The following is a 13,705-nucleotide window of genomic DNA, read 5'->3' on the forward strand; positions in this document are numbered from 1 at the left end:
CAGAGGAATAAGATAAAATAGCTTCCTCCTCCTCATGTTGCTGCCGAAAAACAGAGATGGGGAAAAAAATAATCCTTCAGCCTCTGCCCTGCCTGTGGTGATAAAAGCAGTGCAATCCTTTTTTTGACAGAGTCAGGCAAGGCGATTTCATTCTTTAGCAAACAAAGCCCCTTTCAGAGATTTCTGCATTGTGGACATTTTCTCAATCGTTTTGCACCAAATTTGTTGCAGCAGCAAGGCCGGGGAGTTTGCCTTGACTCCCCTCACTACCAAAATAAATGTACAGGGCAGGATTGTTCCACTGAGCAGCCGTGACTGGGGAGAGGGAAGAAGGAAGGAGATGGTACGTGCCGACAGCTCTAAACTGATTGCGGTGAGGATTGCTATGTATGAGAGAGTTCAGGGGGGAAAGAGGAGGAAGTCACAGAGGCAGCCAAGGCTCGCAGGATGGCAAGAGCCAAGCTGAAGAATTCCCCTTCAGAGAGCAATTCCCATGTCAAAACTGTCCCACCTGCGACGACAGAAGATGTCCATGGGGTGAGCCCCTTGTTACCGTCTCGGAGGATGGGATCCATGGGGAGTGATGTCGGACAAAGGTATTGCAGGACTGCAGTGGTTCGTGGGGAGGGTGGGTGGGGGAGGCAGCACCTTTTATCTTTTAAATGAGAGGGAAAGGATTAGTGCCTCCACGGGCTGGAGGGGTGGTGGATGAAATCCTTCGGATAGCTATGTTAAAGAGCCATGCCAGCTCCAAAGTTGTGTTATGAAATAGGGAGCTGGAGCAGAAGGAAACCAGTTCCTTTAAATTTTTTATAGGTGCTTCTTGATTTTTTTTTTTTATATGCCCGAAGCATGTCTGAATGGCAGCCTGAGACCGTGGGGCTGCCACACACCGCTGTTAACTTGCACTGCACCTTCCCTGTGCAGTATAAAGCCCAAGCTTATTTACACTGCTAACGCCACGGTAACGCACTGTACACAAGCACCATGTTTGCATGGCAGGAGAGATGCTCGGTCCCCCATCTGAGCAATAATTTATTTGTAACTGCAATTAAAAATAAAAAAAAAAGCTGCCATAGGAAATGCTGCAGCCTTCCTGCAAGCACACAGCTGAGTGTACAGCGAGGAAGGAGCTGTTTTTCAGGAGGATGAGAATGCTTTGCGCTGCACTGGGATTTCAGTGATTCAGAAGAAGCCAGGTCCCCTAGTTACGATGAGGATGCAAATGGCACTAACTCAGTTCCTGTTCTGTTCGTTCCATTTTCTGTTTCGTCCTTTTCCACCATCCATCCATCCATCCATCCAGCCCTTCAGCCCATCCATGCTGCCTCACCTGTGACTGTGTACTGTATGTCTTCTAGGATGTAATCTGGTGCAAACGAGCACGGTAGGAAAGCTTCTGCTCAGGGGGAATTTTACTTGTTTGGCTTTAGACTGGAATGAATTAACGCCTCAGCTTCTGCCTCTTGGCGTATCTGGGGGGAGGGTGGCACTGGGCCAGGACCAGCAGCTGTCGTCCCCACCGGGGAAGCCGAGGAGGGAGGTGTGTGCTGGGGAGCACCGGCGTGGCCGCTGCCCATGCTGAGCTGGGCACATGCTTCAGTCTCCAGGTCTGGGAGGCAGAGTCCTGGCGCACTGGGGGAGCTGCGAGTGCGTGTCCCTGGTGTGCTGTGCCAGCGCTCCAGATGGCACCGGTGCTGGGGCTCTGGTGAGCAAACACTGGGGTCTGGTGCGGCGCTGCCTCTGACTTCGCCAGGCAAGGGCTTACACGCGTGGAGGCTGAGAACGGGCATCGTGTGGGTGCAGTGGGACTAAATCCCTGGAGCTGGTGTGGTCTCAGCACGTTTTGACAATCTGGGTCTGCTCCCAGAGCTGGTCAGGCTGTTTATGCTCTGGTTTTGTGCCTTGCTTTCATTGCTTCAAAAAGACACCAAAGTTGGACCTGTCCTGGGGGTACCCGAATGTCTGAGGGCACATCCTGAGCACCACTGTGGGCAAAGCCTTTGGGGCAAGACCACTTCCTATCTGTGCTCTTCCAGGTCCTGGTGGTGTCCCCCTCAGGACAGGGTCAGTGGTCAAAGCCAGATGTGTAGGGGCCAGAAAAATACAACTGGGAGACTGCTGCAAACTCATTCCACTGATCAGCAGTGATTAAACATTGCTGAGGGGCTTCTCTTCTCTGGCACTCAGGAGCTGGGTGGGTTCCTGCCCAAGTCCAGGGGGCCAAATCCCATCCCAGGGCTGATCCTCCTTGTCTTTTGTGGGAGCACAGGGCACAGGGATGCTGTAAGGCACTATTGGATCTGGGGGACAGGAATTCCAGACATTGCATCACTACGGTGTTTCAGTGGAGCCTCAAGAGAAGGCCACTGTGCAGAGCACACCGGGGTGCCCCAGGGCTCTATAAAGACCCAATTCCCTGGGTTTCACTGGAATTTTAAGTGATTTGCTGCTATCTGGTTGTAAGCAGCTGCTGCTGTGGGTAGGGAAGTTGGTGGAACACTTTGATGCCCCCGTGGCAGCGGGCAGAGCCCTGCGAGCTGCAGCTCGCGGTGCCCGGATTCCCGACTGCCAGGCTTTCCTCCGTCCCTGGGCGCTGCTTCTCCCAACAATGAGTTGGCAACTAAGATTCAGATTTCTGCACTTCTCTTCTGCTGCTGCAACAAAGGCAGGGAGATTGGTTTGGAAGTGATGAACAGTGAGTTTGAGATGCCTTGTCTCTCCCAAAGCCAGACATGAGCAGTGTTACCAAATTTGCAGCGACAATCGTCCCTGGGAGCTGGGAGTGGATTTCCAGGTGGTGGTGGAAGGAGGTGTGTGTTACAGGGTGTTCTCAGGATGCAAATGATTCCTCCCGATGATTGAAGCCAGTGAAATTTATTCTCACCTACTTTATTTACCTCCTTACTCTGTCTCTGAGTCATTGCAGCATCTCAAAGCTTTTGGGGGTTCCCAGTCAAAACAGGAGGAAAGGATTTGAATTCATCTGAGGAGAAACCACTCCACAGCTTGGGAGTAAAAAGGGGAATTCAGGGCTGTCCCTGGGCATCCAGGACAGGGATATTTTCCTGTGTCTGGTGACCTGCAGGTGGGATGGGACCAGCCCAGGCTGCCCATGTGGAGGTATCCTCTACCAAAGAGGCTTGGAGCTACTTCTGTGTGCCAGGGATTGCTGTGAGATGGGGATGGAGCTGGGAGCCTCCTGGCCATGCCAGGGAGGGCAGGCTCAGCTGCAGACCAGCTGCCTGGGCACTGAGACTCCCCTGGCACCAGGTGATAGTGACTGGAACCAGCCAGGAGAGGCTGAGTCTTTTCCCTGCAAGCCAGGTTTTTCCTGAGGTGGGTTTGTCTCTTGTGCTGGGGGGGTTTGAAAGGGAAAGGTGTGATGGGAAACAGCTCCATGGAGCACTCTGTGCTTGGGAAGGAGCTGCTGGCAGGGGGCAGGACATGTAAACATCTGTTTGGATCCCATTTCATGGACTGGTGATCTCCCTGTAGAACTGGAGGTGTGGGTTTAAAACACAAACAGACGTTTTTACAAGATAACCATGTCCTGTTTGTGCAGCTCCGCTGGAAGCAGGGGAAGCTCTGACCACTGCCTGTCCCAGGGCACACCGGGACTCCAGAGGGATTGCAAACATTCCAGTTCTGTATCTGCTTTGGACACTCTGCCCCAGGCCTTGGCAGGGCTCTGTGTCCCCTCCCTGCCCTGTGGGCCCCCCTCACCTCCTTCAGTTGTGTTTGTTGAGCTGCTGAGAACAGAAATGTGAACTGCTGAGGTTCGGGAGGAAGATTAGCATTGCAGAAGAGCTGGGCTTGGAGAGGACCTGGAGGGCTCTGCTCCGAAGCTGGACTGGCTTTAAAGTTGTCCCAGCTGGCTCAGGACCTCAGTCCTGCTGAGTTCTGAATATCCCACTGGACATTTCTCGGCTTCTTTGGGTGCCAGGTTCAGGGTTTGATCACTCTCAGGATGAATAATTTTTCCCTTGTTGCATCTTGTACCTGTTCCCTCTTGTCCTTCTGCTGTGTGTCCCAGAGGAGCCTGGCTGCTCCTTTCCTGTCGGGCAGCCCAAGGCAGCAGCTGGATCCTTCCCTGCCTTTCTTTCTCCCTCAGGCTGCACGCTCCCACCCCCCGCAGCCTTGCCTTGTCTCTCAGTTTGAGATATTTTTGGCAGCAATAAATGGGACTTCGCTTCAGCCCTGTTACAGTCAACAAGGTGGCTGGAGCCTCCTCAGTGGGAAGGAGCAGCACTCTGCTAGGCCAAGTTTAATGCGGGGTTCTTGGAGGTAAAGCGCTTCAGAGAGTGAGGAATTCACCCAAATGTGTCTGAAAATAGAATTTCTGACTGATCCATGTCTGTTCCCCCCAGGGGCAGCCTGGTATTCACAAACAGATCTTGCTAAATGTGGGTTTTTTTCCCCGACACTTGCACACAATTGAACCACAGAGAGGTCCAGTCTGGCCAGTGAAACCACTACAGCCACTCAGACCTTGCAGGAGCTCTCCAGGTGATGCTCTCCATGGGATACAATTCCCTGCTGAAACATTTCTTTAACAAAAGCTTTTTCCAGTGAAGACCTTTCAGAGCCCTGTCTCTGTCCTCAGCAAATGCCATATGCTGCTTTGCTGCCTCAGCTCTGGGTGAGGTGGTTTTGTGCAGGAGAAATGCTGTGCCGGGGACATTCCCTGGGTGGGGTTTGCTCACCCCTGCCCTGCTCCAGCCTTGGATCTTCTGCTGCTGCTCTCCTGGCTGGGGATGAGGGTTTGTACCAGAAATCCGAGCAGGGCTGAGGCCGGGGGTGTCAGGATGGTCTGTGCCAGACCTGGCCCCTGCGCTGCTCTGTCTGAGCTGGGGCTGTCCCAGCTCTCCCTTTGTGAGGGAGGGCAGGACCCAGCATGGCTGTGGGAGCCTTTATGGAGAAGACCTGGAAGGGAATCTATGGGGTCCAGCAGGTTTTGATTATGAAGCACCTTGGCTTTGATGTGCTGCTGGGCTGGGCAGCCCCTGGCTGGGATGTGTTTTCGGCAGGGGGTGTCTCTGGATGGAAGGCACTGGAGTTGGCTGGCAGGATGTTGATCTCTGCCAGCGTGGCATCTCCCAGCCTTGCCCTGGCAGTACCCAAACCATGGGCTGGTCTCAGCGCTGGGGTCCAGCCACGCAGCCCTCCCGTGGGTCTGTGCCCGCTGTCGCCGTGGAGGGCTGAGCATCACCTCTCCTGCCAGCGCTGGGTGTGCTTCCCTTGGGCTCTTCCTCTGCCAGGCCGGGGAGGTGGCACTGCTCACGCTTCTGGGCATTTCTTTTGGGGGATGCTGAGGGTGTTTTCAGGGTAGGAACGGGGCAGGGAGCTCAGCTGCTGGGCTCAGCTACCAGGGCAATATGAAAATGCACTGCTTGATCCTGGTGATCAGGAAATGATCCCATATCCTGCTGGCAGCGCAGGGAGCTGACAGCTGCCATCCTTCACACTGAGCAGAGCCATTCATAAACACGGCAGCGATTCCACCCCGGGCTGCAGAGTCGGGGCTTGAGCCCGGCTGCTTCTTCTCCTTGCCCTGGAACTGCTGGAACTGCCCCGAACTGCTGGAATGGCCCCGAGCTCTGCTCATCCTCTGTTCTGTAGCCGCCCCTGTGTGCAGGGACAGCGCTGACATCGCCGCGTCCCATCCCGGGCTCAACCCTGAGCTCCCTCCAGGTTTCGGGTGCGTTTGTGGCTGGTCCTGTGTCTGTGGTCCCCATCCCTCAAACCCCCGGTCCCGGCCCACTCTGGCAGAGGTGTTTGCCCTGGGGGCACGGGGCGATGCCACCCCCCGAGCTGGGTGCCGGAGGGGCAAAGGCTGAGGTTTGGAGGTGCTGAGCTCTCCTCCCACGGCTCCTGGGGAGCTGCCAGCACCGCTGAGAATCTCGGTGCCCTACATAGCACTGACAGGCAGACACGATCCTCACCTAAGGATGCCACACTCGGCACTTGGGCTTCTGCTCGGTTTATTTTAGGATCCTCGCTCCCATCAGGTCCCATCAGGGCACAGGGATTAGCGTGTTCCTCCCCCAGGGGAGGCTTTCCTGCTTGCTGTAAGAGTGGCACCCCTCAGAGTGGGCCATGAGGGTCCGTGGCACATCAGGGTCTCCTATCCCACCTCCAAGCTCATCCACAGTTCTTCCTCACTTGTCAGGACTGCAGGGACTCGTTTAGCTCATTAGCAAAGGCAGGGAGCTGTGTGTCAGAGCACCTGAGCATCTGGAGGGCCTTTTTACCCAGGCTTGGCAGGGCCTGCCCTCTACATCTACCTGAAAGGAGCTGGTAGCCAGGTGGGATTGATCTCTTCTTCCAAATAACGATCACTAGGACAAGAGGGAATGGCCTCAAGTTGTACCAGGGGAGATTTAGATTGAATTTGGGGCACGATTTCCTAACCAAAAGGGTTTTCCAACCCTGGCGTAGGTGGGGTCCCCATCTGTGGAGGGATTTAAATGACGTGTGGTTGTGGTGTCTGGGGACATGGCTTGGTGGTGGGCTTGGCAGTGCTGGGGGAATGGTTTGATGACAGATTTGATGATCTTAGAGGTCCTTTCCAACCTAAATGAATCTGTGGCTGACTCTGGGAGAGGCACAAGTCTCTGGAAGGTAACTCCAGGCCAGGCTGGACACTGAGCTGGGAACAGCCCGTCCGGCTGCAGCCAGCGCTGCTGCGGCTCTGGCACCGCGCCTGCTTCTTCCCAAACTTTATGTGTTTCAGTTGTGATCTGAGCTTTGCAGAGGACTGCCAAGGAAAAGCACTCCTGTGATTAAAGCAGCCCCCTGGGGAGGCAGCCGAGCCCACGCTGCCGGTGAGCTCCCTCCTGCCTGTGCAGCCGCTCCGGTGGTGGCAGAGCCCGTCCGTGTGGCACCTCTGCAGCTGTCAGCGAGCCCCTGGAGCTGCTGGTGGCTTTTCCAGGTGCCCACCTGCACTGCTTGCTGAGTTCCCCCAAACCAGGGCTGCTGGAGGCTCAATCCCCTTCGCTGGGGTCACCCCGCAGCCAGGAAGGGGGGCTGCCCTTCCCTCCCCTCTCGCACGAGTTTGTGAGCAGACGTGTGCCTCTTCCTCTCACTTTCCCCTTCCTCTTGCTCGTTCCTTCTCCCCCTCTTTACTTTCTTTTTTCATCTCCTTCCATCTGTCCTTCTCACGTCGGGCTATTTTGGGCTGAGTTTCTCACTGTCAGTATGGTAGGAACCGTGGTGCAGCTCCTGTCTCTGGAGGATGAGCACTGCTTTGGAAGCCTCCCCAGGCACTTACCTTGCCTGGCTCATCTTCACCCCCCTGCCTTGACCCCGTCTTGAAGGCATTTCGAGATCAGGGTGAAAAGGCATTAAATCCTTCCCAGAGCCAGAGGAGAAAGTCATCAGATTTAATACCTTTCCACCCCTGGTCTCGAAATGCCTCTGAGCCTTGCAAGTGGTTATTAAAGCAGCCTGGAGCCAAGAGCGATGTTGGCAGGTCATCACTTGTGTCTGTAACTTCCAGAGGCTTCAAGTCAAGGCGTGATTTGTTTTTTTGTTTGTTTGGAAGTGATGGCTGTAAATGGAATAGGAAATGCACCACCAGAAGTGAATTTTTAATGCTCTTCATTTACCAAAAATTCAGGAGACAGCGGTGAAGGCACGGAGTTTGCTGAGAGGGAATGGGTCCCTGTGTGAGCTGGGCTGAGCTGCTGCTGTGCTTTGCTGCTCTCCCCCTCTGAGCATCCTCGAGCACTTGGAACACAGGGACAGCATTTAGCCTCAAATTATCTGCACGAGGCACATGAGCTAAATGCCACCAGATCCTGCAGCGCCCTGGCAGAGCTGGAGGAGAGCTGGGGCTTGGGGCTGCCTTCCCCCTGGAGAGAAGGGACTGGTTCTGCTGCCCCAGTTCTCGGGGTACTGGAGCCCTGGGCTGCTGTTCACATCCCTGCCCGGCTCAGGGGGGAGCTGCCTTTGCTGGGAAGTGCTGGAGCCGGAGCTGAGGAGGCAGGATGAGGTGGAAGGTGCTGCTCAGCCGAGGAGCTGCCTGCAGCATGGGTGGGCAGGTGATTGCTCTCTCTTTTACATAAGCAAGGTTTATTATGGCTTTGTTCTAATAATAAATGTGCCTTTGTCTCCTCACCTTCGAATGAAACCTTCCCCTTTTGTCAGGGGCTGCAGCTTGAAAGGTGGGGGCAGACCTGTCTCTGAAGCATTGAGGTTTCTTCCCCCTCTGCTCCTCTCCTTTCTCCCACCTTCCCCTGCTCTGCCCTTCTGTCTGGGAGATGCTGCTCGTGCCAGCCAGGAGCTGGGCATCGTGGTTCATGGTTGGCAGCACCAGCACAAGGGGCCTCAGCTTTCCCTGCCTGGGGACAGTGCTTCTCTCCCAGCCCCAGGATCCCGGAGGGGAGCGGAGGTCGTTTCGCTGCCTGTGCCGGAGTTGTTTTCCATGGGAATGAGATGAGCTGAGGTTCATCTGCGCCCATGGAGCCAGAGCTGGATGGAATAAAAAGGTCAATTTGAAGTAGATTATCTAAAACACATTAAAAGCCAGCGTAACCTTTCTGACTCCATTAAGTGGCTTTAGTTCTGTACATTGTAAATCACTGTTAAAGTGTTTTTGGGATCTGGAAAATGGCTGTTTTCCTGATGAGATTTGGAATGATTTTTAGTTTTCTTAGAGAAATCTCCATATTTTCTCAGTGATTGGACTACTGATGAGAATTTGGGTGCTGGGTGGGAAGACGGAGAGGTTTCAGTGTCCGATACCTCAAGTCACCTCTTCCCTCTGTGACCAGCACAACAAAGTTCATTCATTTGGGAGCCAAAAGCACCTTTTTGTAACCAAAAAAAGGTTGTTTTATTGCATGGGCTTTAACCACAGCACAGGGTGGCCAAAGCCACCCTTGGGGACGTTTATGTCTGTCCACCACTTTGGACACCTTTTGTTCATGGTGCCTCCCTGTGAGTGAGGTGTTTATTCCCTGTGAGCCCGTGGCTTTGGGGGAAGGAATCCTGGGAATCTCACTGGCTCATCCCAGCTCTCCAGGACCTTCAGTGTCTGCAGGACCCCATTGATCTGTATGGTTCTGTGCCTTTGCTGTTTGGCTTTCAGGAGGGTTGCTCTGCAGCTGGAATTAGCTCCCATTCCTCCAGCCTTCCCGGCTGCCAGCTGGCACCAGATGAGGAGAAAACCAAATCATTTGCTGATTCTTTCCCTGTAAACATCTCTGTGAGGCATAAAAGGCCACTGTGCAAAACCAAACGCAGGCAGAAGGGCCCGAACAGCCCCTGCTGCTAACGTGGGATAATCCAATTTAGCTGGAGGGAGCCTGAGCTGGCAGCCTTCTTCCTGAGGCTCTGCTCTGCAGCTGGAGAAAATCTGGGATGTTTGGCAACAATAAATGCCAGGGCTGCTCTGAGGCACAGCATAGCTGCAAGAGCCACCCCCGGGCTTGTTCTTGCTGGGAGAGGTGGCACAAGAGACCCCTTTGGTGGGAATTAACTTAATGCTGCAGGAGGGTTGCAGGAGAAAGCTGGGAATGAGCAGGGAAGAGGGGGAATGTGGCAGGAGGGAGCAGGTTAGGAGCTGAGCCCAGAGGAGAAAAGGCTCTGGGGAGATCTTACAGCACCCTCCAGTACCTAAAGGGGCTCCAAAGGAGCTCCAGAAGGACTTTGGATGAGGGCCTGGAGTGACAGGACAGCGGGGAATGGCTTCACACTGACAGAAAGCAGGGTTAGGTTAAATACTGGGGAGAAATTGTTCCCTGTGAGGGTGGGCAGGCCCTGGCACAGGGTGCCCAGAACAGCTGTGGCTGCCCCTGGATCCCTGGAAGTGTCCAAGGCCAGGCTGGATGGGGCTTGGAGCACCCTGGGACAGTGGAAGCAGCAATGAGCTCCTCCCTGCAGCCTCTGCACGGAGCAGAGCCCAGGAGTAGGAGCGGCGTAAATCCCGTCCCAGGGAGGCTGCTCCTCATAGCTGAGGGATGGATCCACTTCCCTTGGACTCGCATTTCTGTTGAAATGTGAATTTATTGCTTTTATTTAGTTTGAACTGTGCTGGAGTGCTGCAGACTCGTAAAGCAAAAGCAAAATGCAGGACAAATTACAGTCTGCAACAGCCCCCTTGGCTTGGATGATATTTCTTGGTGGCTCACAGTAAATAAGGAAAGGAGAGAGGGCGCTGCTGGAACAGGGAAGGGCTCAGGCTCAGTTAATGACAGGGACCCAGGGCCATCCCAGGGATGTCTTGAGGAGAGCATCATTTTCCCAAGGGGAATTTTCCCTTTGCAGCTGTGATTGCTGTGTTTCATTGGTCTGTCTGTCTGTCTGTCTGGGGGATGTACAGTACACGAGCACAGGCCCTTTGCCTCCCACCCACTCTTGTTTTCCTCTGTGTTCTGTCTCCCCCTGCCTCGAACCTCTCATTGCCCTCATCATTCCTCCCTGTTTATTTGATTTGATTTGGTTTATTTTTTATTCTGTTTTCTTTTCCCTTCTCTGCTCATCACTCATGTCTGTAAAACCAGAATGCTGAGTTCCTGAAAACACCAATCCTTCAAAGTCTCATTTCTCTGCACCACGTGTGGCACCGATTAGAGGCAGAGCAGCGACGCACTCTGTGAGACTCCTTAAAAAGTTTTTTAAAAAGGCATAGAACAGGCATAAACCCCATTTTTATCCATGGAGCAGAGTCCTGAAAGGGACTGTAATTGGCAAAGCCACCAGAGCATCACTGGGAGCTGAGTGGGGACGTGTCCCAGGCGTGGCGTGATCCCGGCTGAGCGCCTGGGTGGCCTCTTGTCCCTCTGCCGCTGGCATTCCCGGCGGGACAGCCCTGCTGGTGCCGATTTGGGGCCGGGGCTGTGCGTTCCCTCACCCTCTGTGCTGCTCTCGCTCTTAGGCCTCACGCCGAGGATTTCAGCGTGGATTCCTCCTTCTCACAGTAAGTTTTCCGCGTGCGTTTCCCGGTGCCGCGGGGAGGGACAAGGGATCATCACTTGCCGCGGGGGAAAAGCCAATCCTGTTCTCCAGAGAGCAAAAACCCCTTGGAATTTGGGGTGTTGTGTGCACGGTGAGCTGAGTTTTTTGGGCAGAACCTGCTACTGAGAAGAGTTGGCTGTAAATTTCTGTGGGTTAAAGTGGATGGTGCATCCATGGAAGTGTTCCAGGCCAGGTTGGATGGGGCTTGGAGCAGCCTGGGATAGTGGAATTGTCCCTGCCCATGGCAGGGGGTTGGAGCCAGGTGACCTTTAAAGGTCCCTTCCAACCCAAACCAGTCTGTGGTTCCGTGATTTTCCTGCTTTTAAGGGGGCAGATAAGCACAAGATTTGTCCTTTACTGCTCTCGGCACCAGGGAGTTGAGTATGGGAGCAGCAAACCCTTCCGCAGTGATTCCCACTGTGGGGAGGACTCTTTGCTCCCAGGAACAGAGAAGTTTCTTGGGGAAGAAGTGATAGCAGCAAATGGGCGATTATCCCTTAATGATGAGCTCCTCATTAAACAATGCAGGTTCATCAGCACAAGCAATTACAGGAGCAGACTCATGAGTGTCAGTCTCCAATGTTGCAAAACAAATAGGCCAGAGGAAACACAGTGTGTCATCCCATTGCTGCTTCCCTTTCGGGGTTTGAACCTTGAGTAGAAGAAGAATTATTTTATTGAAGAGCAGGTGGTGCCACTGCCCAGCCATGAGCAGCATCCAAACCTTGGATAGGAGATGCTGCCTCATCCCTGGCAGTGTCCAAGGCCAGGTTGGACAGGGCTTGGAGCAACCTGGGATAATGGAAGGTGTCCCTGCCCATGGCAGGGGGAGGAACAGGATGAGCTTTAAGGTCCTTCCAGCCCAAAGCATTCTATTATCTACAACTTGAACCCCTGAGTGTGCCGCTGTTTCCTCCAGTGCTTGGTTTGGTGCCTGGAAATGAGCTCTGCAGCTGCTGAACACAGTGGGAGAGGGATTACAGCTGCCTTCAGGGAATGAGGAATCGATAAAAATCCCATTTCCACTGCAGTGTCCTCCCTAATAAAAAATTATATATATATATAGCCCCCATATATATATATATATATATATTAAAAAAAGAACTAAAAGTAAAGGAGAAGATTTCTTTTATAGCCCTTCAGGCCCACGAAGCCCTTCCTGTCAGCCCCTGTCCCACTGGCACACGAGGGTTTGTGGGATGAGTTCAGGGCATGGTGCAAGATAAACGGCCCTGGAGGGGCCCAGTCCTGGGCAGGGTTTTTCCTGTAGTGGCTGCTCAGAATTTGCTTTTCATCCCCCAAAAATAAAACTGCAGCATTACTGCTGGAGCCAGGATGACATTACCTGCACCCAGCTGGGTTTAATTTGCTGCAGAGTGGTTGGCAATATCAATTCTTTCTTTGGGCAAAAAAATCACACTCCATAATGAAACAGGAGATGTGTTTTCTGTTTGATTCCCATGGTAAATGCATGAAACCTTGAAGAAACGAGTCTTTGAGCTTGGGGGGCAATGTGCCACAGCATCCTGGCTCCCTGGGCGGTGTTTGTTCATGTGGGACTCCATTCTGCTGATCGTGGTCTGTGATGTGCCTCAGCATGGGCTGTGCCAGGGAAATCATTCCTGAGGAGCAGCTGCCTTTCCACAGGGCTGTGACAGTGCTGAGGTGGCTGTGACAGTGCCATGGTGGCAGCAGTGGTGCCACAGCAGCTGTGGCAGTGCCATGGTGGCTCTGGTGATACCGTGGTGACTCTGACAGTGCCATGGTGGCTGTGGCAGGGCCACGGTGGCTCTGGTGATACCATGGTGACTCCGACAGTGCCATGGTGGCTGCAGTGATACCGTGGTGACTCTGACAGTGCCACGGTGGCTGTGTCAGTGCCAGAGTGGCTGTGGTGATGCCGTGGTGGCTGTGACGGTGGCACAGTGGCTCTGGTGATACCGTGGTGAGTCTGACAGTGCATGGTGGCTGTGCTGGTGGCACGGTGCCTGTGCTGTAGTGGATGTGACAGTGCCTGTCACAGGCTGATGTGGGACCTGCTGGGTGCCTCAGGGCTGGGTGCTGCTGTGATCCATGGGGATCATCTGGGATTCTGGGGTGAGGCGGGGAGCAGCTTCAGTGTTGCACCTACAGAGGGATGAGGGATGAGAAAATTCACTAAAAATGGGCAAATTTGCCCTGTTTGCAATACTCAGCCTTTTGGACCATGCTGACCCTGCCACTGGTGTCCCCAGTGCTCTCCTGTACCTCCCTCAGGACCTGAACGCCCCCTGAGAGAGACCCCTTCCCTTTCCCTTCCCTTCCCTTCCCTTCCCTTCCCTTCCCTTCCCTTCCCTTCCCTTCCCTTCCCTTCCCTTCCCTTCCCTTCCCTTCCCTTCCCTTCCCTTCCCTTCCCTTCCCTTCCCTTCCCTTCCCTTCCCTTCCGTGGGTCAGCAGCGTTGGCCGGGGGGTCTCTGTCCCCAAAGCAGGGACACACAGCCCCAGCTCCCCGTCTCTCCCTGTTTGTTTTGCGCTTCCTTGTTTAAAAACGGGCCCGAGATTTATTGGAGGAGCTGCTGCAGTGGGAGAGCTCCGCGGGTGTTTGGTGCTGCCCTGGGGAAGCGGAGACATCCCTGGGGGCTCGGTGGCGAGGGGAGCGTGCCCAGCGGCCCTGGGCTTGTGGCAAGCCATCAGTCCTGCCGGGATGGGTGAATCCCTGCATCTCCCGGCCCATGAGGGACCCGGCGTGGCAGGAGCAGCCCCC

At 54.3% G+C, this 13,705-nt stretch overlaps 1 protein-coding gene across 1 annotated transcript in view; it reads left to right on the forward strand.

Annotated features, from left to right (window-relative positions):
• The first annotated feature begins 447 nt into the window (after nucleotides 1-447).
• KCNT1 (potassium sodium-activated channel subfamily T member 1) overlaps nucleotides 448-13,705 on the forward strand; it is a 34,334-nt gene continuing 21,076 nt past the window's right edge. The window contains exons 1-2 of the mRNA XM_017745397.1: nucleotides 448-596; nucleotides 10,883-10,924. Of these exons, the coding sequence (XP_017600886.1) occupies nucleotides 448-596; nucleotides 10,883-10,924 (191 nt within the window). The remainder of the gene's footprint in view (nucleotides 597-10,882; nucleotides 10,925-13,705) is intronic.

This window comes from Corvus brachyrhynchos, unplaced genomic scaffold (assembly GCF_000691975.1).
Source record: "Corvus brachyrhynchos isolate BGI_N302 unplaced genomic scaffold, ASM69197v1 scaffold59, whole genome shotgun sequence".
Lineage (NCBI taxonomy): Eukaryota > Metazoa > Chordata > Aves > Passeriformes > Corvidae > Corvus > Corvus brachyrhynchos.